The 12,115-nt window shown below is 41.4% G+C and overlaps 1 protein-coding gene across 4 annotated transcripts in view; it reads right to left on the reverse strand.

The window, feature by feature from the left end:
- The window catches only part of slc25a27 (solute carrier family 25 member 27), a 30,569-nt gene extending 21,253 nt beyond the window's left edge, over positions 1 to 9,316 (reverse strand). The window contains exons 1-4 of one of the 4 annotated variants that reach the window (XM_072556947.1): positions 9,274 to 9,316; positions 8,708 to 8,844; positions 5,771 to 5,959; positions 2,830 to 2,914 (exon numbers count right to left, since the gene is read on the reverse strand). In XM_072556947.1, the coding sequence (XP_072413048.1) occupies positions 2,830 to 2,914; positions 5,771 to 5,959; positions 8,708 to 8,813 (380 nt within the window). In that variant the 5' untranslated portion in view covers positions 8,814 to 8,844; positions 9,274 to 9,316. The other 3 variants (XM_072556931.1, XM_072556923.1, XM_072556939.1) reach the window with 3 other exon arrangements.
- Between the last annotated feature and the right edge of the window lie 2,799 nt (positions 9,317 to 12,115).

A 12,115-nucleotide genomic window follows, 5' to 3' on the forward strand; every position in this document is an offset into this window, starting at 1 on the left:
AGGATTTGGTGGTGGGGGAGGGTGCTGAAAACGTGAGCTTAATATTTCAACTTGGAAAAATTGGACATTTTGAATATGAATGAACAGGGGGAAAAAAGAACTGTGTTTCCTTAAATAATCTACTAAGAATCATGATATTAAGTGCAGGTAGTAAGGAAGTGTAAATTAATGTGGGTGGATTCAATGTCAAAACAGGTACAGAAAGAAAATTGAAAAGAAGGAAAGAAATATTGAGTGGAGAGAAAGAAGTGGGCGGCACGGTGGCACAGTGGTTAGCACTGCTGCCTCACAGCGCCAGAGACCCGGGTTCAATTCCCGCCTCAGGCGACTGACTGTGTGGAGTTTGCACATTCTCCCCGTGTCTGTGTGGGTTTCCTCCGGGTGCTCCGGTTTCCTCCCACAGTCCAAAGATGTGCAGGTCAGGTGAATTGGCCATGCTAAATTGCCCATAGTGTTAGGTAAGGGGTAGATGTAGATAAAGATGTAGGGGTATGGGTGGGTTACGCTTCGGCGGGGCGGTGTGGACTTGTTGGGCCGAAGGGCCTGTTTCCACACTGTAAGTAATCTAATCTAATCTAATCTAAAGAGAAAGATTTTCAAAATTTTCAGAATTAAAACCTGAAGGAATGAGGCCATTCATTTATAATAATAACTTTTCAGTGTCAGGAGGGTGATTGGGACCAATTAACATGTCACCTCATTAAAAGAGCATTTATACTAACATAAACAAGAATTTAACTTTCTGTGACACATTTAATTATTTAAATAATTACTGGTATATTTACCATACAAATGAAAGGCATTTAATACTTTTTCATGTTAAGACTGGCAGTGAAATGGTGTTCATGCAAAGCTAATGGAGATAACAATATTTGGATACAGTATTGCACACAAATAACAGTGATGCTATTAATTTTGTTTTTTTAAACAACAAAATAATAGTCAACCTTTACTTTGAAGCTTACCGTTACCCAATATACAAATGAAACTTAGCACTTGATGCTCATGTTTCTAGTTTATTCTTTCTCCTCATTCTATGATGAATACATATGGAATTTCTCAGCTGCATGCATATTTAAGCATTCCAGCTGGCACTGAACTGTCACTCAAATATCACACACATATCCAGGAGATTTACTGATTTCAGCAACGTAACAAAGGTTGCTGGAAGGTGGGATGGAATATCTGGTCAACATAGATGAATTGGACCGAGTCATAGAGTCTCTATGACTCTATGACCTGTCTGCTACAAACATTACTGGGTAGGTTCCAGCAAACTGAACTACACTAGATAGGTTGCCTCCCATATATCAAGTTTATTAAAATAATATGCTGGTTTCCTGATTTCCCCCGGTTGTGAAACCCCAACAAATGTACATGTTATGAATCACTTACCCTGATGTGATGGACTGCAGAAAAAATTAAGCAGCCTGAGCTTTACAATTTTTTCCATCTGCTTAGGAAATATATTTGAAGTAACATGTTGTGTACCTGACGATAATGTGAGGAAATTAAGCTAGCTATGGCTAAATTTAAAACAGCACCTTATAGATATATATTCAAAGACAAATTCTATGATTTAAATTGCATCAGAGTCATACAGTACAGAAACAGACTCTTTGGCCCAACTTGTCCATGTTGACCATGTTTCCCAAACTAAACTAGTCGTACTTGCCTGCATTTGGCCCATATTCCTCTAAACCTTTCCAATTCATCTACCTATCCAAAGTCTTTTAAATGTTGTAACTATACCTGCACCTTCTACTTCCTCTGGAAGTTCATTCTACACACAAAAGAGTTGCCCCCTCAAGTCTCTTTTAAATCTTTCTCCTCTCACCTTAAAAATATACCCCCTAGTTTTGAACTCACCTATCCCAAGGAAAAGATCTTTGCTATTCACCTTATCCAGACACCTCATAGACCTCAATAAGATCACCACTCAACCTCCTACTCTCTAGTAAACAAAAGTCCCATCCTAAACATATAATCAAACACTCTTATCCCAGTAACATCCTGCTAAGTATTTTTTGAACTCTCTCCAATTTAATAATTTCTTTCCTATAGCGAAAAGTAGCCCCACCAACATCCTGTACATCCTCAAAATGATGTCCCAACTCCTATACTCACATGGTCTGAGCAACGAAGGCATGCATGCTGAACACCTTCTTAACCACCGTATCTACCTGTGATGAAACTTTCAAAGAACTATGTACCTGAAGCCCTAGATCTCTCTGTTCGACAACCCTACCATTAACTGCATAAGTCCTGCCCTTGTTTGTTTTTTTCCAAAATGCAACACCTCACATTTATCCAAATTAACCTCCATCTGCCATTCCTCAGCCCATCAACCTAATTAATTGAGATCACTTTGTAATCGGAGATAAACTTCTTCATTGGTAACTTCACCAGTGCTGGTGTCATCTGCAAACTTACTAACAATGGCTCCTGAACTCTCATCCAAATCATTTGTATAAATTACAACAAAAATGGATCCAGTATTGATCCCTGCAGAATACCTCTGGTTACAGGCCTCCAGTCTGAAAAACACCCTTCATCAACACCCTCTGACTCCTACCGTCAAGCCAATTTTATAACCAATTGACAAGCTCTCCTGAATCCCACGTGATCTAACTTGACTAATTAGTCTACCATGCAGAACCCCATCATATCTGCCTTGAGAGTCTTGTCCTTCTTTATATATTTAATGTATGTGTAAATAGTGAATACTTTTAAAGTAAATTTAAGGTATTTTTTAAAATCAAGTTTGTGCATGCACATATAGAATACAGGCTTTGTATATTTTACTGTATTGTACTTTATAATATTTACCACAGTGGGAAATAGCCATCTTCATCCTTGTGAAGTACAGAATCACGGAGTTGCTCATAGGCAACCATCCTTACTCCTGAATACACTAGTACACATCATAAATAAAAGAAAGGGTATCAGTGTAAATAAAAGTTACTTACAGAGTATAAAAATTAAAAAAAAAGAGATTGTAATAATCTATTTTTTACTTTCTGGACAGTAGACCTTTTCCCAGAGCTCATAAATATCCATCCCCAACATTAGTCTTCCTTCTTGTTATGTTTTCACTGGGTTACATGTGTTTTGCAGTTAAGAGGAAAGTGGATGACTTGCTTGCAAAGCCTGCATCAATTTTTCAAACAGCTGATTTTTAAAAAAAATCATTCATTCAATGTAGGTCTTGTTAGCTGGGCCAACTTTTATTAACTGTCCCTAGTTGCCCTTGAGAAGGTGGTGGTGAGCTGCCTTCTTGAACCATCTCAATCCATTTGATGTAAATATACCCACAATGCTGTTAGGAAGGAAGTTGCAGAATTTTGACTCAGAATATTTCAAAGACAGGTTGGTGAATGCTTTGGACAGAAAATTGCAGGTGATGGTGTTCTCATACACCTACTGCCCTTACCTTCTAGGTGAAAGTCCATGGGATAAGATACTTTGATCTGTGAGATTTTATGAATTTCTGCAGTGTACCTTTCAGATGGCACACACTATTAGTGGGTGGCACGGTAGCACAGTGGCTAGCACTGCTGCCTCACAGCGCCAGAGACCCGGGTTCAATTCCCGCCTCAGGCGACGGTCTCTGTGGAGTTTGCACATTCTCCCAGTGTCTGCTTGGGTTTCCTCCCACAGTCCAAAAATGTGCAGGTTAGGTGAATTGGCCATGCTAAATTGCCCGTAGTGTTAAGTGAAGGGGTGAATGTGGGGCACTGGGTCTGGGTGGGTTGCGCTTCGGCGGGTTGGTGTGGACTTGTTGGGCCGAAGGGCTTGTTTCCACACTAAGTAATCTAATCAATGAATGTTTGTGGATGTGGTGCCAATCAAGCCAGTTGCTTTGTCCTAGATGGTCTCAAGCTTCATGAATGTGGTATGAACTGCACTCATCCAGCTAGGTGGGGAGTACTTCATCACATCCTTGAGTTGTGCCTTGTAGATCGTGAGCAGGCTTTGGGGAGTCAGAAGGTGAGCTACTCATCTTAGGATGCCTAACCTCTGACCTGCTTTAGTAGCCACAGTATTTATATGGCTAGTCTAGCTTAGTTTCTGGTCAGTGTTAATCCCCAGGATCCTGACAGTGTTGCATTCAGTTATAATAATGTCACTGAATGTCAAGGGGCAATGATTAAATTCTACGTCCTGCCCTTATTTGCCTTTCCAAAATGCAGCACTCACATTTAATCTAAATTAAACTCCATCTGCCACTCAGCCCATCTGATCAAAGTCCCATTGAACTCAGAGGTAACCTTCTTCGCCATTCACTGCACCACCAATTTTGGTGTCATCAGCAAGCTCACTAACCATACCTCCTACATACACATCCAAATCAATTATATAAATGACGAGAAGCAATGGAGCCAGCACCAATCCTTGTGGCATACAGCTGGTGACAGGCCTCCAGTCTGAAAACCAAACCTCCACCACCACCCTCTGTTTTCTACCTTCGAGCTAGTTCTATATCCAAATGGCTAGTTCTCCTTATATTCCATGCTTGCTAATCTTGCCAACCAGTCTACTATGCAGAACCTTGTTGAACACCTTACTGAAGTCCTTACAGAGCACGTCCACTGCTCTGCCTTCATCAATCCTCTTTGTTGCTTCTTCAAAAAAAAAGTTAATGAGACACAATTTCTCAAACGCTGACTATCCCTAATCAATCTTTACCTTTCCAAATGCATGTAAATCCTGTCCATCAGGATCCCCTCCAACAACTTGCCCTCAACTGATATCAGGCTCACCAATCTATGGTTCCTTGGCTTTTCTTTGCCACCTTTAAATAGTGGCACCACATTAGCCAACCTCCAATCTTCCGGCATCTCACCTGCCCTATCGATAATACAAATATCTCAGTGAGGGACCCAGCCATCACTTCCCTAGCTTCCCACAGAGTTCTACAGTACACCTAAATCAAATTCCAGGGATTTATCCACCTTTATACATTATAAAACATCTAGCATCTCCTCTTCTGTAATTTGGATATTTTACAAGATGTGGCTATTTATTTCTCCAAGTTAGCTAGCTTCCATGTCATTTGTAACATTTTTGGTCCAAACCTGGATATTGTCCAGAACATGCTGCGTTTTGACATGGACTGCTTCAGCTGTTATAAGACATCAAATAAAGAATGCTTTATTTCCTTAACTAGATCTCTGGCCTGCAAGTGGCACCATCCCACAGCAATGGCAGCCATATTCTTTTACATAATTCTGTTTGAAAGATTACTTTTGTGTAGTCTCAGGGAAATTTTGCACAGTGTTGCATTGCAGCCCTAATTTTCATGTAGCTTTAATCATTTTTGGATTCCCCACAAATATTTAGAATTCTACTTTACCACAAGTGTCTACAACTATGATATAAAGTATATTAGAATGATCCTGCATGACATAGCCATTAGCTTAGCTGACTTTTGGAAAGCAATTTAGGCTTAATATCATGTTGCACTGCAATGCAAAATAAACATAGCCACAGGTACAGCAGAAATGAATGTTCTGCTAAACATCTGTAGATATATATAAAATCCAAAAGAAGCTTATCCATTCAGTGCTGAAAACAGAAATTGCTGGAAAAGCTCAGCAGGTCTTCCAGCATCTGTGATGTGAAAGCAGAGTTCATGTTTTGGGTCCAGTGACCCTTCTTCAGATCAGTGATTAGGAGCACAAATGGTGCAACAGTGAAGTAATGATTCTGATACTTAGGTAATGATTACAATACATCAGAAAGAAAACGTTCTGCTGAATATATTCACCTATATGTCTGCAGATGGCAGGAGTAACACCATTCCAGAGTTTGAACAGGCCCTCTTCCTTCACGATTCCAGCTGCCGTTTGAATCATTCCCCGATTAGGCGTTACTCTTTTACTACCTCTAAAATGATGGGCAGCGGATTCTCCTTGGATCTGAAGTCTTGTTTTAGTCAAATCAAATGGAAAGGTCACTAACAACATAGAAACAAATTAAAAACCGGTCAGTCATCAGTCAAGTAAGAAGGCAAATAAATTTGAAACAAAAACAGAGTAGTGGAGAAACACAGCAAGGCTAGTAGCATCTGGAGAGAGAAAATGCAGTTAACATTGAATCCATTGACTCTTCTATAACTTATTTGTTAATATCACATAAAATGCAACTCTAGAATGACATACTGCATAACTGATCCTATCTACATCCTGGGCCTGGAATTTTGCAATGGATTCCGCAGCATTTTCACTCTCTTTTCCCATAGAAAGATTGCATAGTATGAGATATCAAAAATCGCCCAAGTAAATTGAGAATACCTCCTGGACATTCTTTTTGCCTGTGCTTAATGGAGACAGAATGAATTATAAGTTTTATTTCATCTTTAAATGCTGCCACTGTTGTAAAATTGTATTTTTGCATCACCACTCTTAACACTAGTCAATATACAACCGAATGTCAGATTGTAAATTAAATTATTTCTAAAATGCAGAATATATTTGTTTGTAAAGAAAATCAAGTCATTGTCCCATTCACGACCCCTCAGTTGTGCTGGTACTAATCTTGGGTTTCATTAAATGTCGCCATTATAAAACTGCAAATAAAATTCATCTGATCTATATACATTGTCGATAAGACAATTTCAAATCAACAAAAATCTTCAAACAATAGTAGCTCTGAGAATATAGGTATTTAATGTATTTGCTTTTGTTGTAACAAACATTGCACTTCAAGTATAATCCATTAATTATGCATAAAAGGACACAATATGTTTGGTATTGTTTTTGGTTTCTACCAAGATATGTCTTTCTTGCTCTATCTCTATCCAGGGCTTCTTCAATCACATTGACCATAAAACACAGGATCAGAAATAGGCCATTTGGCCCATCCATCTGCTCCACCATTCAATGAGATCATGGCTGATCTGATCATCTTCAGCTCCATGTTGTGTTTTCCCCATAACTCTTGATTCCCTTACAGATTAAAAATTTATCCCAGACTTGAATATATTTAATGACCAAGCCTTTATAGCCCTCTGTGGTAAAGAGTTCCACAGATTCACTACCCTCAGAGAAGAAATTCCTCCTCAGCTGTGTCCTAACTAGCCTGCATCTTATTCTGAGATATCCCCCCCCCCCCACCCCCCGGTCGTAGACTCTCCCACAAGGGGAGGCAACATCTTCACACCTACCCTGTCATTCCCCTTGAGAATAATATATGCTTCAAAAAGGTTTCCTCTCATTCTCTAGTTCCTGCTTTGTTTCCTTTTTTTGACACTCTATTCCCTTTGAAATAAAAGGCCAACATTCCATTTACCTGCTGAATTTAGATGCCAGTTTTCTTTTTGTGCATTTTTTTCTATTGACAGTAACAACAGGTTGTACTTGTTTAGCACCTTCACATTTGCTAAAGCAAAAGCCCAGAAGTAGGCTAAACCCTCTGTTTGTGACCTGATAAAGATGATTGGTAAAGTTCAAAATAAAAATGTTTGAGACATTGCACAAAGAATGAATGGCCAAAAGCAGCTACGTATGCAGTTTTTAAGGTGTGCTTTCAACATGTCCATAATATCTCATCTGTCTCTATTTCTACAATTTTCCATTATACTTCAGTATTCATCACATTGTCTTTTTATTCCAACCTCTTTGCACCCAACATTCAACATCATAGGGCTTCAGAGATCTTTGCCACATTCCTAAATGCTCTGCCTACACTTTGGTTTATAAATCTCCACATTGTCGCAATATTGACACTGACAAGTCTTGTTATTTTTGGGTCTCTTTCTAAGTGTCTACAAGGCATTAAGTCACTTTTTTCCTGCACTTGCTTTATATCTGAATATGTCTTCCTACTTGTTTAATCTAAACTTATATGATAATCATAAATTTCCATTCTTGACCGTCCCAATCTCTCCCTTCGTTAGTGTTTACAAATTTGCAATTGGTTGCTGTATCAAGATCACAAATATGGCAAACAAAAGGGTCACAAGCAATGGTCTCCCTTATTCATTTCAGATTTGTATTCTTTGCATATTTCATATCCTTGTTTTCCTCTGCATTCCCTTTTTATAGCTTCATTAGAAATGTATCCATGGTCATTATCAAAACATTTATTCCAAAAATACAGAAACATATTTATATAGTACATAAATAACATTGATCAGAGAATTCACACTTAATATTTTCAAAGACATATTTAGAGCAGAATATTCCCTCTGAATCAACAATGGCAATTTCTCAGTTTAGCACTGCTCTCCTTCAGACTACCTGTACATGGTTTTTCCATGATTCTATCGACTTTTGATGCTGGCATTAAAGGTAAAGTTGCCATAGTCCTACCATACCAGAGGGCTACTCTCTCAGAGAGAGATTGCTGGTAGTGGTTGAACCTGAGGGTCACTCATGTCTCAAACAAGAAGAGAGAGATTGAGAAGATGAGTCCATCATGGTAACCTCAGCCAGTGCAGAAATTAAATCCACAGCACTCTGCATCAATAAATTTAACCAACCCCTCAGATGGCATTAATGGGCCTGTAAAGAGAGGCTGGCAATGTTGAACACTGGCTTGCTCCAATTCACTCTCCTTCAAATACACACACCGGCGGTAACTATGTGTGCGAACAAATTTGCTCTCCCCCCCCAGGCCTGGACTGGTTTCTGTTTGTTTCGGGGTGTGATCAAACATGCAAAGTTTGTTGGATTGTAAATGAGAAAGCAGGGTGACCGAGCACCTGTCTCAGCCACAGCCGCGGCGCAGGCGGTCAGCACGAATTTGATGGGCAGAGAGTACACGTCCCGGGCAGGGCGCTGCTCAGACTTCCCGGTCTCCAGGCTCATTGCGATCAAACCACCAGCGACCCGGATACAACTGACAAAGAGGAAAAAAACAGGACAGCGCCGTCAGACAAACAACTACGAAATTATTTTTAACCGACTGCAGCTGCAAAGTTACTCCCTCAGGACGGCCGAGCCCCTAGCAGTCCCAATGTCAAACCAAAGGACCGGTTTGGAGTGGAGAGCCCCGGGCTGCACCGTGCTCTGCACACCCTCCCTCCCCACACACACACACCGGCTGCTGCAGCGCTCACTCCACCACAGTCAGTCAGTCACTTACTGCTGGGAAAGCACCTCCCCAGCTCCCATTGCAAAAAGACAAGGGCAAAACAGGCCAAATCTCTCTCTGCAAACTGCACAGTTTAGATTATAGCACTAATGACGAACTAGGAACTAATTGCAAAGCCTACACAAGGTTCCCTCTTTACTGAGGTACTGTTCAGGCGGACTGTACGCATATAACCTTTCACGTCATGTGGGCGTCGCTAGCTCTGGGCCAGCATTTGTTGCTCTTTCTTCAGTCACTTTGTGTTGGTGAGCTTCCTTTTTGCTCTGCTGCAAACCCTCTTGGTTGGGTTAGATACACCCACAGGGCTGCTGGGGAGAGGGTTTCCAGGATTTTGATCCTGTAACAGTGAAGGAATAGAGGTTATAGTTCTAATGGTGTGCAGATTCGGAGGGAACTTGCATGGGTATGTTCCTGTGGGTCTGCTGTCTCCTTTACCTCGACGGTAAAAGTTGTGGGTTTGAAGGAGGAAACATTCACGATGGTGAAAGTGAATGTTTAATTTGGTGGTCAGAGTGCCAGTCAAACAGTCTGCTTTGTCCTGAACGGTATCAAGCTTTGAATGTTGTTGGAGCTGACCCATCCAGAGACTCTAAACTGTTTTTGTAGCCAGTGTCCATATGGCAGTTCAGTTCAATTTCTGATCAATATTGACTTCCCTACTCACCTGATGTTTACAGTGATGTAATACTATGGAATGCCAAGGAAAAATGATTCTCCTCAGGGAAAAATAACAGTAAAGAAATGAAACTACTGCTCCAAAGTAGCGTTCCAGCTAGTTGGTCGTTTGTCAGGATGTCCAAGAATGTAGGGAGGCTGTGGAGAAGGTAGCACTGACAGGGAATACTTGCGGACACAGAGATGGGTTCAAGTGTGTATGCTTCAACGCAAGGAGTATCAGAAATAAGGTGGGTGAACTTAAGGCATGGATCGGTACCTGGGACTACAATGTTGTGGCCATCACGGAAACATGGATAGAAGAGGGACAGGAATGGTTGTTGGAGGTTCCTGGTTACAGATGTTTCAGTAAGATTAGGGAGGGTGGTAAAAAAGGAGGGGGTGTGGCGTTGCTAATTAGAAATGGAATAACAGCTGCAGAAAGGCAGTTCGAGGGGGATCTGCCTTTGGAGGTAGTATGGGCTGAAGTCAGAAATAGGAAAGGTGCAGTCACCTTGTTGGGTGTTTACTATAGGCCCCCCAATAGCAGCAGAGATGTGGAGTAACAGATTGGGAATCAGATTTTGGAAAGGTGCAGAAGCCACAGGGTAGTAGTCATGGGTGATTTCAACTTCCCAAATATTGATTGGAAGCTCTTTAGATCAAGTAGATTGGATGGGGCGGTGTTTGTGCAGTGTGTCCAGGAAGCTTTTCTAACTCGGTATGTAGATTGTCCGACCAGGGGGAGGCCATATTGGATTTGGTACTTGGTAACGAACCGGGACAAGTGATGGGCTTGTTAGTGGGTAAATGTTTTGGTGATGGTGACCACAGTTCTGTGACTTTCACCTTGGTTATGGAGAGAGATAGGTGCGTGCAACAGGGTAGGTTTTACAATTGGGGAAAGGTAAATACGATGCTGCAAGACAGGATCTGAGGAGCATAAGTTGGGAGCATAGGCTGTCAGGGAAGGATGTCGTGGAAATGTGGAACTTTTTCAAGGAACAGATACGATGTGTCCTTGATATGTATGTACTTGTCAGGCAGGAAAGAGATGGTTGTGTGAGGGAACCTTGGTTAACGAGGGAGGTTGAATGTCTTGTAAAGAGGAAGAAGGAGGCTTACATAAGGTTGAGGAAACAAGGTTCAGACAGAGCGATGGAGGGATACAGGATAGCCAGAAGTGAGCTGAAGAAAGGGATTAGGGGAGCTAAGAGAGGGCATGAAAAATCTTTGGCGGGTAGGATCAAGGATAACCCCAAGGCATTTTATGCGTATGTGAGAAACATGAGAATGACGAGAACGAGGGTAGGTCCGATCAAGGACAGTAGTGGGAGACTGTGTATTGAGTCGGAAGAGATAGGAGAGGTCTTGAATGAGTACTTTTCTTCAGTATTTACAAACGAGAGTGACCATATTGTTGAAGAGGAAAGTGTGAAACGGACTGGTAAGCTAGAAGAGATACTTGTTAGGAGGGAAGATATGTTGGGCATTTTGAACAACTTGAGGATAGACAAGTCCCCCAGGCCTGTCGGGATATATCCTAGGATTATGTGAGAAGCAAGAGAGGAAATTGCAGAGCCATTGGCAATGATCTTTTCGTCTTCACTGTCAACAGGTGTGGTATCAGGGGACTGGAGAATGGCGAATGTTGTGCCCCTGTTCAAAAAAGGGAATAGGGATTAACCCCGGGAATTACAGGCCAGTTAGTCTTACTTCGGTGGTAGGCAAAGTAATGGAAAGGGTACTGAGGGATAGGATTTATGAGTATCTGGAAAGACACTGCTTGATTAGGGACAGCCAGCACGGATTTGTGAGGGGTAGGTCTTGCCTTACAAGTCTTATTGAATTCTTTGAGGAGGTGACCAAGCATGTGGATGAGGATAGACCAGTGGATGTAGTGTACATGGATTTTAGCAAGGCATTTGATAAGGTTCCCCATGGTAGGCTTATGCGGAAAGTCAGGAGGCATGGGATAGAGGGAAATTTGGCCAGTTGGATAGAAAACTGGCTAACCAGTCGAAGTCAGAGAGTGGTGGTAGATGGTAAATATTCAGCCTGGAGCCCAGTTACAAGTGGAGTTCTGCAGGGATCAGTTCTGGGTCCTCTGCTGTTTGTAATTTTTATTAATGACTTGGAAGAGGGAGTCGAAGGGTGGGTCAGTAAATTTGCAGATGATACAAAGATTGGTGGAGTTGTGGATAGTGAGGAGGGCTGTTGTCGACTGCAAAGGGACTTAGTTATGATGCAGAGCTGGGCTGAGGAGTGGCAGATGGAGTTCAACCCTGTCAAGTGTTAGGTTGTCCATTTTGGAAGGACAAATAAGAATGTGGAATACAGGGTTAATGGTAGGGTTCTTAGT

This window comes from Chiloscyllium punctatum, chromosome 3 (assembly GCF_047496795.1).
Source record: "Chiloscyllium punctatum isolate Juve2018m chromosome 3, sChiPun1.3, whole genome shotgun sequence".
In the NCBI taxonomy this organism is placed as follows: domain Eukaryota; kingdom Metazoa; phylum Chordata; class Chondrichthyes; order Orectolobiformes; family Hemiscylliidae; genus Chiloscyllium; species Chiloscyllium punctatum.